At 39.6% G+C, this 12,422-nt stretch overlaps 1 protein-coding gene across 1 annotated transcript; it reads left to right on the forward strand.

The window, feature by feature from the left end:
- The first annotated feature begins 403 nt into the window (after positions 1–403).
- castor2 (cytosolic arginine sensor for mTORC1 subunit 2) lies at positions 404–12,108 on the forward strand. The gene is made up of 9 exons (XM_056745337.1): positions 404–838; positions 4,852–4,922; positions 5,559–5,752; positions 7,946–8,078; positions 8,515–8,638; positions 9,036–9,146; positions 9,494–9,576; positions 10,475–10,569; positions 10,659–12,108. The coding sequence occupies exons 1-9, from the start codon at positions 726–728 to the stop codon at positions 10,722–10,724; spliced, it is 990 nt and encodes a 329-aa protein (XP_056601315.1). The 5' UTR covers positions 404–725; the 3' UTR covers positions 10,725–12,108.
- Positions 12,109–12,422: the final 314 nt, after the last annotated feature.

The raw sequence follows: 12,422 nt of genomic DNA on the forward strand, positions 1-12,422 counted from the left end.
AACGAATATGTATTATTTCTTATTAAAAACGGGAATTTACCCGTTTAATGTGGAGCAAGCACTGCTGTTCAAAAGACTAGCATTTCTAACACAGCAGTCTGTCAAAAATACGACGACAAGCTGTAAAACGGAACCGCTAAACTTTTGTGGCTAGAAGGATACAGCCATGGCAGGAAGTCATGCAAAATCTCTCCATAAACTACATTAGCTGACGCCTACCCCAACCCTAAACCTGACCTTATATAAAAATGTAATTAACTGTTGTCAGCGTGACAAAAATAATGCTGTCTTGAAGTGCGCATGCCCAGTGGAGGTAGCTGTACCCCTTCTAGCCGTAACTGACTAAACGCTAAACCACATTTCCCGTCGAGCACCATTTGTCCCGCCCCCGTTTTTGATTGACAAGTTGTTTGTTTCACTGTTACCAGCTGCTGGCCCATTCCAATCCTTGTCGGAGTGGAAACACGGGGGCCGACAGTCCTCTTTTTCTCCCTTCCCATTTACCTCGTTGTGCTTTCTTTTATTTCACCCGCTTTACTCTCTTTCGCTCCTCTCCTCGGCAGACAACTTTTCCTTTTCTCTTCCCTCTTTTCCGCTCCGTTTTAAAACCCCGTCCACAAGCTCCACTTATTTATTTATTTATTTATTCTTCTTTTTATCCAAAGGAATAGACGTTTATTTATATATATATTTTTAGATGTATCACAAATGAGAAGGCGCAAAAGATGGAGCTGCACATTTTAGAGCACAGTCTGAAAGTAGCGAGTATAGCGAAAGAAGGCATCCAGATTTGCACTCACGGATTAATCAAACTAGCTTTTCTGCCTTCTAAAACAAGGTAAGTACCTTTATACATCAAACGATAAAAGTTTGCATAATATAAAAGCGTTGTTGTTACTTACTCACTATTCGTCCAATATCTGTATGGATAACCTGAGACCGAGTCACATTAGCTCACCATTGCGCAGCTCTTATGAGGCAGATAACGTTACTTCTATACCTTTTTTATTTCACATCTAGTTTATGACCCACGTAAAGAAAATGTGCATTTCACCGTCAAGCTCATAATCGTGGATGTTTTTGTGAGCAGTTAATATTGCCTGCGGTGTTGCTGAAGTTCAGTCGACGGTAGAGGGGTGTGTGTACGTGCCCGGGGTTGTTTTTCTTCTCGTGCGGCGGTATAATACACGGAGGGGGAAATGTTGCTTTAAATTCAACTCGAACCGGCGTGATGGTGAATGCGCGATGATGACTTCAGCGTCACGGCGCCGATCAACATCAAAACCTACAGACCTTATCTTTTCAATGCATTTGTCACAAAACAGCGCCTTCTTGGTCAGTTTGACAGAGATCCAGCGGAATTGTACTGGAACCTGTAAACAACTAGGAGATTACTTGGGGGAAAAAGTTGTGGCCTGACAATGATTTGCATCCATTTGCTGCATTGGTTGACTGTTTACCAGCAGTGTGCTTGCAAAACACATTAGTTTGACAGACACCACAGTTCTGCTGTTTTTCGTACAGATGCTGCCACAGATGAGGGTCTTTCGTGACCATCTATTCATAGATCCTCCGATGCCCCTCGCTGTGTTTGCTTAAACAGAGAGTGTGAGGACATGTCTAGCTTGCCTATGAAGCTCACAGAAACATCCTGCTCAGTCTTCTTAGACAGTTTAGATCAGTTCTCGGATTCCCTACAAGCCCCCTTTACTTAAGTTTATTTGCTCTTGTAGTTGAAAATGTAATTTTCCATGTTTTATTGAGTGTTGTGGGGCTAGATGTTCTCGGGAAAGACGGTCTTAATGGTTGGCGTGTTCTTTTTTTTTTAAAGGTCTTGTGCTCCCGTGTGCAAACAAGAGATTCGGAGAATTCACAGGAATTATATTTTTTGTGCTTCGCACGGCTTTGGATCTTTAGCTTGGTTGAGGCATTTAGTCATGAGTAGGGATCTGCAACAACAAAAATGACATCACCTACAATCAAAGGAAAAATGCCAAACTTGCAAAGTAACATTACAGCAACAAACATTCGTGTTTTGTAGGCCTGCTTAGTGCAGATGGGGGTCATTTATAGTTGAGTTGAAATTTTCAAGTGGGTGAGATATCAAGAATCATTTTTTTTTCGCTGTGAAATATTCTTTGTGGTTTGGTTTTGCTCTGTAACACTGTTTCCTATTGTATTCAGTGCTGTGTGTCTTGCCCAGCAGGCCATGCTATTTGTTTTAGGGGCTTTTTGTGAATTCATCTGCAAAGGAACTTTAGGCCTTAACCTCAAGCATTTGAGCTAACTTTGTATGGTGGGGCGAGGGGTAAACGACGTGTTACTTTGTCGCAGGGGAACATTGAATCGACTTATTAAACAGCTTTCTTGTCAAATGTCTCGGACTGATACAAATGCAAACAACACAGGGCGTTAAGAAAAAGTTGCTTAAAGGGATAGTTAGATAGGATAGATCAAATGAAAATCTTGTCATTTACTCACACTGTAGTTGTTCCAAACCTGTGTAAATTACTTTGTTCTTCTGGTCACACATGAAGATATTTGTAAGAACGTTCTGGGACACCATTGACCAACATGGTAGAAAAATTGCTGTATGTATTCTGTTCAACACAAAATAAGATATTTTGAAGAATTGAGGAAAGTAAACACTTCTGGGACACATGTGACTACCATTAATTTTTTCATACTTTGCTAGTCAGTGTTGTCCCATAACTGAAAATTGCTAACATTCTTCCAAATGTCTGCATTGGGGATAGTTCACTTAAGAATTATGTCATGAATTATACACCTGGTGTCATTCAAAATGTCTATGACTTTGTTCTGTGCAACACAAAAGAAGATATTTTGAGAAATGGTTTCCAACGTTCTTCAACATATCGTTCTTGGTGTTTGTGTACAGATTATGGGGATCCCATGAGGATGAGTAAATAATGAAACAATTTTTGAAATAATATACAATGAGGGCTGTATATTATTAAAGTTAACAGAATTTTTCCTTCTTATATTGAAATAATTCTGTAACTGCATGGTGTTATAGTATTACATGTTATTACTAAAAGCTGTGTGCATCCTTTACATTTTTAACCAGTATTACTGCTTTTACCAATGGAGGCAGACATCTAAACATCTATTAACTAAAAGAGGGTTAGAGATCAAAAAGAAAGGGGTAGGTTTATAGATTTGAGATAAACCACTGGAATCTATTATTGTTAAAACATTGTTTTGGGGTTGATCTGTTTTGCGTTTTGTCATTGGAGGAGCAGTTGTTGGAGCAGATTTCTGAGCAGATTTCAGACTAGAGACGCAGAACGAGTGAGTCATAGCCGGTGGAAAATTAACATTGGTTATGTTGTGTTGCTCTGATTTAAGGGAGATAATACGACCTGCTTTAACTCCATGATTATTGCTGTGCTTTCATTGCTCATCTCGGGTCTTCGTACGCTCTCAAATTAGTGTAGATTCATCTCTGTATCTTTGTCTCATCACCCTGTGACTCAAATTCTGCTTAAGTCGGAATAAATCCCTAATATTGTTATCTGGGGAAAAGCTAAAAGCATTCAGATGGCTCATGGTTTATCACATTGGACAAACCTAGATAGGCTGTACCTAATAACAGTTCAAGTTGCTCTTTTATATTTAAATTGTGCTCGCTCCGTATAGAAGCATATGGCGTTTTACTGTTCGGCTAAACAGCATTTTAAATGATCCAGTGACAAAACAGCGGAACTGGTTGACGGCTGTCTCGAACCCCCCCAGCAACACTTGGGCAGTGTATAAGATGCTTCTTTCCAGTCATCAAGTCGTCTGCTGTTCCCCCAGAGGCAAAATGATACACCGTGTGGGTGGACAGGCCCATAAATAAAGACTCTTTACCTGGTATCTTTAGAGGCGTTTGGGGTGTACAAGCAACATTACAAGCCAGCAGCGTATATCAGGTTATGTTTTAACAGGCACACTGTATTCACAGATACTTCTCCTGTTTATAACAAAAATTACACTGGGGGTTTGAAAATGAAGTCAAATGTGATAAAATGACAATCTTTGTTAACTCATTCGCCGCCAGCCTCTTTAAAAACAGTTGCCAGCCTACGCCAAGTTGTTTTTTGTCACTCTGTAGATGTGGGTAGGTTTCTTCAAAAATGCATCATTTTGATTAAACAGCTGAGATAATTAACGTTTTTTGTCAAAGATTCCGCCCAGATTACACTCAGAACAATCATTAAAAAAGGCTTAAACATACACGTTGTAGGTTCTGGGATTCTGTACTTTTTCCCAGTGGTTTGTAATAGCGCCACCTGCTTTAAAACAGTACTAACACTGATTGCCATTAAAACTCGTCTTTGGCGGGGAAGTTTTTTTTTTTAATTGAATAGATAACTCGTCAATGGCGTTGAAAGAGTTAACTGGGTCCCATTCACTTGCATTGGTTTGGGTCCATACAATAGAATAAAGGGTGCCCACTGCTGCTCGGTTACCAACATTGTTCAAAATATCTTCTTTTGTTTTCTGCGGAAGAAGAAAGTCATAAATGTGCATTTCATAACGAAACAAGCTGCACAATTTAAGGTAACATACATGGTTGGCGATGCACATACAACACAGTGAATTTAAATTCTTAGGTTTGTTCAAATCCCCGACCCAAGATTGAGCAATAGTAATAATGTTAATTGCCTTAGCATGCTCCACTAGTTATGTCGATTATTATTGAAAACAAATGTGTTCCACACTCTCTGAGACACTCTCGGAGTAAATCGATGTTCATAGAAGTTTCTCAGGGACATTTGTATATTCTTGTTTATTACACTGCTTGCTTCTTGACTTGTATTTTCTACCTCTTTCCCTTCCTTCCAGATGCAAGTTCTTTAGTTTAACTGAGACTCCAGAGGATTATACCATTATCGTGGATGAAGATGGCTTTAAAGGTAGGTTTTGTGGTTACTCTTTGACTAAGAGTGCAATGGGTTTAGTGCAGCCAGGCAAGATTAAGTCATGTGAAGTATCACTGATTCTCTATAATTCCTTGTCGCTTGACTCCCTGCCAATGTTTGACCACACATTGATCCATCAAGCCCCCCTACCACCACCACACACGCACACACACGTTTCCATTATGGGCTGATTGAGTGAATTCATGTCATTACACGGTTGCCAAGGTGAACCCCCGTTCGGCACCATGGATATCAAAAGCTCATGTGTTGCGAAACAGGTACAGGTATTTTCAACCGGCCAGAAGTTTGTGCAGGTTTTTCACCCATAATTCATCAGGTTTTACACATAAATTGCACAGTTTTTCTCCACATGGGTCATGGGTCCAGTCTTTTTTCGCATGCAAAAGCCTTTATGCCCCATAAAGTACTTTGACAAGGTCGGTCATTGAGGCAGGTTGCTAAATTAATCTGCTTTTACCGTTCAGCAGGCTCTCCACCCTATCAGGCCCTCATCAGGAATCTAAAGGCCACTGGAGAGTCTGGAGACCGTTATTCCTGAAGGGTAAAATTTCACATTCATCTCCTCTGTGTTAACACTTCTCTTGTTTTTTTGTTTCTCCTCGGTTTCAGAGCTGCCGGAGTCTGAGTATCTCAGCGTGGCTGATGCGACGTGGTTGGCTCTCAACGTGGTGTCGGGAGGCGGAAGCGCCACCAGCTCTCAGCCAATCGGGGTCACCAAAATTGCAAAGTCGGTTATCGCCCCGCTAGCTGACCACAACATCTCTGTGTTCATGCTGTCAACCTACCAAACTGATTTTATATTGGTAAGTGTTTTTAACTGTAATGTAGAACACACTGACTTTGATTACTTATGAGTTAAGCCCAATCGTGTCCTTGTTGAATTTCCTACAGAATTATATACAGTGATATAGAGGTGCACATTATATACAGTGAAACATAGAGATGTTAACTGGTAAAGATTCTACTGTGCCATTTATACCACACCCTGTGACTCCATTTGAAAGAAATATCCTTCACCAAACGCCCAAATTGCTTTTAATTTGTGAACGAAATAAATCATAAATTATGACTGAATTGTAAATAAATTATATTTTGTTATGTTATATATACAGCTGTGGGGGGAAAGTAAGAGACGGTGACAAAATTTTAATTTAATCAGCATTTCTAGATGTATTGTAGCCATTCCAGTCCAGTATCTGTTCAATTTCAACAAAATGAAACCTCAAGACTGACAGTCATCCAACAACAATGTGAAAGACTGATAGTATGACAAGACACGTGAAACTGTGATAAAAATCAAGGTTATAACATAAAGTTTTGAACTTTTCCTAAACACATGTGCAAATATTATTGTTGTTGCTTAAAAGTGAATATGAACTTGTTTTCTTTGTATTTTTTCAGACCTTAAATATGGCAGAGCATCTTTTCTATTATTTTTACCTGTTTCTCCGGTTTTTATTTCTGCAAATAAATGCAAATAGAAGCTATATTTTCTATTTGAAATTTGAGATAAATATTGTTAGTAGTTGAAAGAATGAAACAAAAAGGATAATTTTACCTAAACACATACCTATAAATAGTACATTTAGAAAAACTGGTCTCTGCAGCTGTATATATAAAACATGTACAAATTTGGTCATACCACCTGCACACAGTGAAAATATTGGTTTCATTTTATCTGCACGAGTCACAAGTTTTTTTATATCATTTTTAATCAGTAACATCGAGTGAATTTGTGGAATCAGTTTCAGTCTCTATCTTCACTTTCAGACCAGTTTGTTATTTGGCAGAATAAGCTCTGATTGCCTTGAAAAATTGTTTTAGACATTAAGTTTTTTTGAGGGGAAAGCAAATTTACAATGTTATACAAGCTGTACACTCACTACATTGTAGCAAAGTGTCATTTCTTCAGCGTTGTCACATGAAAAGAAGATATAATAAAACATTAACTCAAATATGAGGGGTTTACTCCTGTGAGATACTGTATATAAATGAATACTTTATACACAATTATCTACACTACATGTTGTTGCTTCTATAGGTGTGAAAATTCATATGATCAAAGCACATTTCATAGTCCAGCTGGTCTTTGAAAAACAGGAACTTTGTTTTATCCACAGATGAATGATATAGAAATGAGTTATGTGGTCAGTCGTCTACATATGCATACAGTGAATACATCAGAGCTGAATTAGATGCTTGTAATTTCATACAATTTACATGGAATAGCATGTAAATGGCTTTTATCAAGAACTGTAAATACAGAGCGAATCATCACTTCTTCTTTCCTTAACCATCCTGTCCACCATGACACTGCCAGTCTCTGTTATCTCAGCACTTTTCCGATGTGTTTTTGTTTGTATGTTGACATGGCCGCTCTATCGGTAGATGAGCGATCGACAGCTCCTGTTTATAAAAATAACTACCCTCAGATTAGCACCGGGTCCACATTTCTTGTTATGTAAAGAGGATAAAGCCTGTGGATCAGCAGCCGCTTGCTGGAATTTACAGGAAAGTTCAAATTCCAGCCCAGCTGCTCCCAGGCCGAGGAATAATCGCAGAGCTTTATAGAAAGAGAGGAGATGACCACTGGAGAGGCCATTTCCTTTTCATCCTCACCCCTGTTCTTCTCTCTTGGCCTGCTTACCCAAAACCTTAAACATTTTCCTTTCCTATACTATAAACAAAAACTGGTCAATTCTAAAATAATTCACTTTGGATGGTCCTTTCTAAAAACAGATCTACAGATCCTGATATTATTAAGATCCTTGGGCTCTCAGCCGGAGAGATAAGGCACAATACTACACCCTGATCATTTGCTCGCTATTTCTCACCCCTGCTTCAAATACCACAGTACATTTCAAATCTATATCATCAGCAAGGCTTGGCACAGTCAGCAAATACATGAAATGGTTTCGATTTATTTATTGCCTCTTTGAGGACCCGAGTTGGTTATAGTGTCGTTCACTAAATGTGTGTGTTGGATCTGTCTGTAGGTTCGAGAGCGGGACCTGCCCATGGTCATGCACACGCTGTCTGCTGAGTTCACTCTCCTGAAGGTTGTCAATGGAGAAACGGTCGCTGCTAACAGCACCGAGGTCACCAATGGTTTCGTCAAGCCTAAACTGGGTAACTGTCATAAGTCTGTGGGCGTGTCGACACGGGACATGGTGGGCAACTATAGTACAGAGTGTTGCTGAGCTTGATAATTAAATGATTTGTTTAGACATTCTTGTATATCAGAATGTATTTAATTTTGATAATGCAAATAATTAATTTAATAGTGGATGTAAAAGAAAGGCGTTTCTTTCATATTTAGACGGATTCCATAGAAAGCATCTGGTGTTCTTAAATAGATTGGCCCCCCTTTTGTATTTCAGGGTGAACTATGTTGTTTAGTTAACGGCGTTCTTCAAAAAAAATCTTCTTTTGTGTTTTAACAGGTTTGAAATGACATGAGTGTGAATAAATAATAAGAGTTTTCTTTTTGGGTGAATTATCCCTTTAGTACTGGATGTAACTAGAGCGATTTGAAATAACATTCATCGACTCTCTCTTTTGTCAGTACCTCGGCCCATCATTCACCCTCTCTCCAGCCCCAGTAACATGTTCTGCGTTACCAGTCTGGATCCCGACACGCTGCCCTCGGTGGCCACGCTGCTCATGGACGTCATGTTCTACTCGGGCGGGTAAGAGCTCCGCACGGGCCTCTCCTCCTGCCTCTCACATATGGCCATAACCGAGAGCCATCTGCCAGGTCTATTAGAAAATGATGATGATACACACGGGTCGCTGTAGGGAGAGCATTAGCGAGACGTCGGGCGGGGAAAGAGGGAGAACAAGAGGTGCAGTGTGTATTTGTACTTCCATTTTTTCCCCACTTACTTATTGCCTAAACTTGTTTACTTCTCAGGGAGTGGCAACAGGCCAAGAATTAGAGGGAAAGATACATATCAAAGTTGCCCTTTAAATCTGTTTCCATGGCGCTCTTGTTAGCTACTATTCACTGTTGTTTTGCGAAAGCGTCAGCTGAGTTTTGCTAAAAGGGTGGATAATAACAAGAATCCCTGACGTGCTTTATTATAGAGCAAAAGAGGCCGTGGGGCAGAGCGAGGATTCTGGACACATCCGCTTCTTCTCGTTCTCACTGATCGAAGGTTACATCTCTCTGGTCATGGATGAACAGACGACTCGGAGGTGAGTTCATACACAACCCTACCACTATCAATTTATTGGTTGTGAAATTAAAATTCACTGTTTACTTTATAAACATGAGCTTGTCGTGTACTATTTTTGGCATGTTTTTTGGGTTCATGCATTCTCTGGAACAAACATTTGTCCAATGCTCCATCCCTGAAATAACTTTGACGTCATCATCCTGTTTTCTTATTTTTTAATTGACTGTAAACAGAATGACAGATATGTCAAGCTTGTGATGGATTTGTTTGCTCTTTAAGTTGATCATTGTGACTGGTTTATTAGATTTCAGAATAAATGTTTTTTTGTTGACGGTTAGGATTTACAAGCTCTCCACTTCTTGTCAGGTTTCCAAACAACGTCCTCTTCACAAGCGCTTCAGGAGAACTTTGGAAGATGGTTCGCATTGGAGGACAGCCTTTAGGGTTTGGTAAGTTCACATTAAAACTAAGGAAACCGACAGGAATTATCAAAGATCTTGTAAAAAAGCAGTTTTATACTGGTTACTAAGGCAAGTATTAAAGGGATAGTCATGAATTCTGTCATGAATTAGTCGCTCTCATTTTCATTTTTGGGTGAATTATTCCTTTAAGTATTTGGCTTTGCTCATAGGATGTAAACCTGGAACTCGCAAGTTTTAAACAAAATTGTGTTGTGCTACAAATGTAAATTACACGTCAAAATAAGTGACTTGTTGAGGAAGTGTGTTTGTGCTTTTATGTTTCTAAGGGATTGCAGTTTTTGCTGAGTTAATGATCTTATAGAAGCAATGTAGACAATTTCATAGAAACCACAATATTATCTTTAGCATGTATTTGCTAAAATGTTGAAAAAACCTTGGTTTCAAGCTGGGTAAATTAACGTTTTAGATTTTTAACATTTAATATTTGTTATTCTGGACTTAACATGTTAGAACTTTTTTCTTTATTGAACAAAACAATGTGCTAGCTAGTATAACAGGAATTCAAATTGAAGTTGGTTCAACAGAACATGTTTTGTTTAACTTATTTTATTCTTGTACAAAGCTAAAACAATTGTGTTGAGTCTTCAATTAAATTAAATTCCTTAAACAAAATGTTTTTGTGTAGAGCAACTGTATGCTAGTAAACCACCTAAACATAACAAGTGCAAAGCCACACATTGGGATTATTGTGGCATTTTTAGCATTGAGAATATTATCGGAATATGTTGAAATAAAACTTTCTTTAAAGCCAGTAGACCACCTAAACTTTTTTTTACACAAAGTAGTGCAACCTGTCCATGTACAAAGTACCTCAATACATCAGATCAAGTGCACAATTTCAACATTTATTCATGCCTTCCAACAGATGAATGTGGCATTGTGGCTCAAATCTCTGAACCACTGGCGACTGCTGACATTCCAGCCTATTATATCAGTACCTTCAAGTTCGATCACGCTCTGGTGAGTTTTATGTTTAACAAGTCTACATGTACACGTAACTGTTTGTTGCCAAAACGTTTGCGTTTAACAGCACCCGTCTTTCCACCCAGGTTCCTGAGGAGAACATCCAGAGCGTGATTGGAGCCCTGAGGACCAATGAGAGCACAGGACAGTGAGGGAGTCCCACATCCCAGCAATCGTTTTGATTTCTTATGTAGAACTCTAACAAGTGCCAAGAGCTTTCAGGACTGCTTCTGTGGGAGAGGGATCAGAAGAGGAACAGATGCGGGAGAGGGGATCTTTAGTATTGCAGTCAGTATTGAGAGATCGTGACATCACTTCCTGTCCATCTTCTGCCTACCTGCAAAAACAGCCCTCGTCCAAGCCGATCCCCATTCGACTCGACAGGGACCCTGAATCAAGCGTTTTTCTTGCTCTTTTTCCTCTTATCCAACCTCTCCTCCACGTATCGTTTGCCATGGCAACAGAGGCTGCTTAATACCGGGCCTGGACATCATAAAGCGATTCCGAAGACGTCGTAAATAACCATTATGTATTAGTGGCAGGTCCTCCTCAGAAGGACAAAGAATGTACTTTATCAAGATTTATTGGTTTTCCTCCCTCTTTCCTGTTTTCCCTTGCAGTGCCAAGACTGACGGCCTAAACAGACTCCTTGTCTAAATGTGTTTTTTCTGGATGCTATGTTAAGGTGATGGTACGGAGATTTTAGCGAAACGCTCCTGTTCGGCAATATCGTTCGGTCACGTGTTCGCTTCGTGAAAGAACCTTTTCATTTCCCCTTTAGAAAGTTTTCCATGTTCAGAAGTTTTGTTACTTTCCCTTCACCTAAATCCTGCAGTCACAGTTCAATGCCAAGTGGTTGGCTAATGAATAAATTTAGTTGTTGTTGTTTTCGCATTTCAAGTACAATCAATCGTTTTTCTGTCCGCCTGACCGAGTTGGCAGTGAATGTGTGTGATTTTGTCCGACCGGGGTCGGCAAACCTAGGCGTGGATACAGGTGAAGTGAAACCGTATTGGTTCACGTGCACTAGTTCAGGAAATAAGCACGAAAGTCCACAAACTGTGCAGTTTACTGTATACTGTTTTTAAAACATTCATTTTGGTGACGACGTCGCTTTTTAGTTCACCACTTTCTTAGTTTTCGCCACTTCTTGCTCCTTTCCAAATTTTGCAATGCTGTCATCCGCTGAGGAAACCGGTGGGCAACACTACCGTTTGTTGAATGTTAGTTGGGGTCACGTGTCACTGACACTGGCGTTAGTTTAGGCCTTCAAGCTCCCCTCGTCTGCACTTTATTTAAGGTCGGTCTTGAAGATCATAGTATTCTGATGTGAAATACCGGGGATTTGTATTTTTCCCCATGAAGGAGGTCTCTTTTAGAAGGGTCACTTGTTGCTCTTTACACATGGATGGGTGTCTTTTTCCAGTAGCTTTTCTTCTGTTGGCTCCGAAGCGGACATTTGCAGAAACATGTATTTATCAGTGTTAAAAAAGGGGTGATCTATTTCTTCTGACAATTAAAGATGTGAAACCCGTATATTTTTTCAGCTTAGTTTGTTTGTGTTTAGGTTTGGTTTTCGATGAAGCTTTTTCCCACTGCTTTCTTAAGAGGACAGTGGGGGTTTACGCCTGCTAGAACATGTGCCAATTGCAGATTTGCTATCTACGCAAGTTTATGTAGATATTATTTGACTCGTATCTGATAAAAAGATTTTGGATATAAAATCATTTGATCTTGGCTAATTCTATCTACCCGTAGAAAAGATTACATTTGGAGCGTTGCGTTGATTGAAATTTTATCAGATGGCAGAAAACGTCATAACTCTGTACGTGCACATTTAAGGTGGTGAC

The sequence above is a fragment of the Triplophysa dalaica genome, chromosome 4, assembly GCF_015846415.1.
Source record: "Triplophysa dalaica isolate WHDGS20190420 chromosome 4, ASM1584641v1, whole genome shotgun sequence".
Lineage (NCBI taxonomy): Eukaryota > Metazoa > Chordata > Actinopteri > Cypriniformes > Nemacheilidae > Triplophysa > Triplophysa dalaica.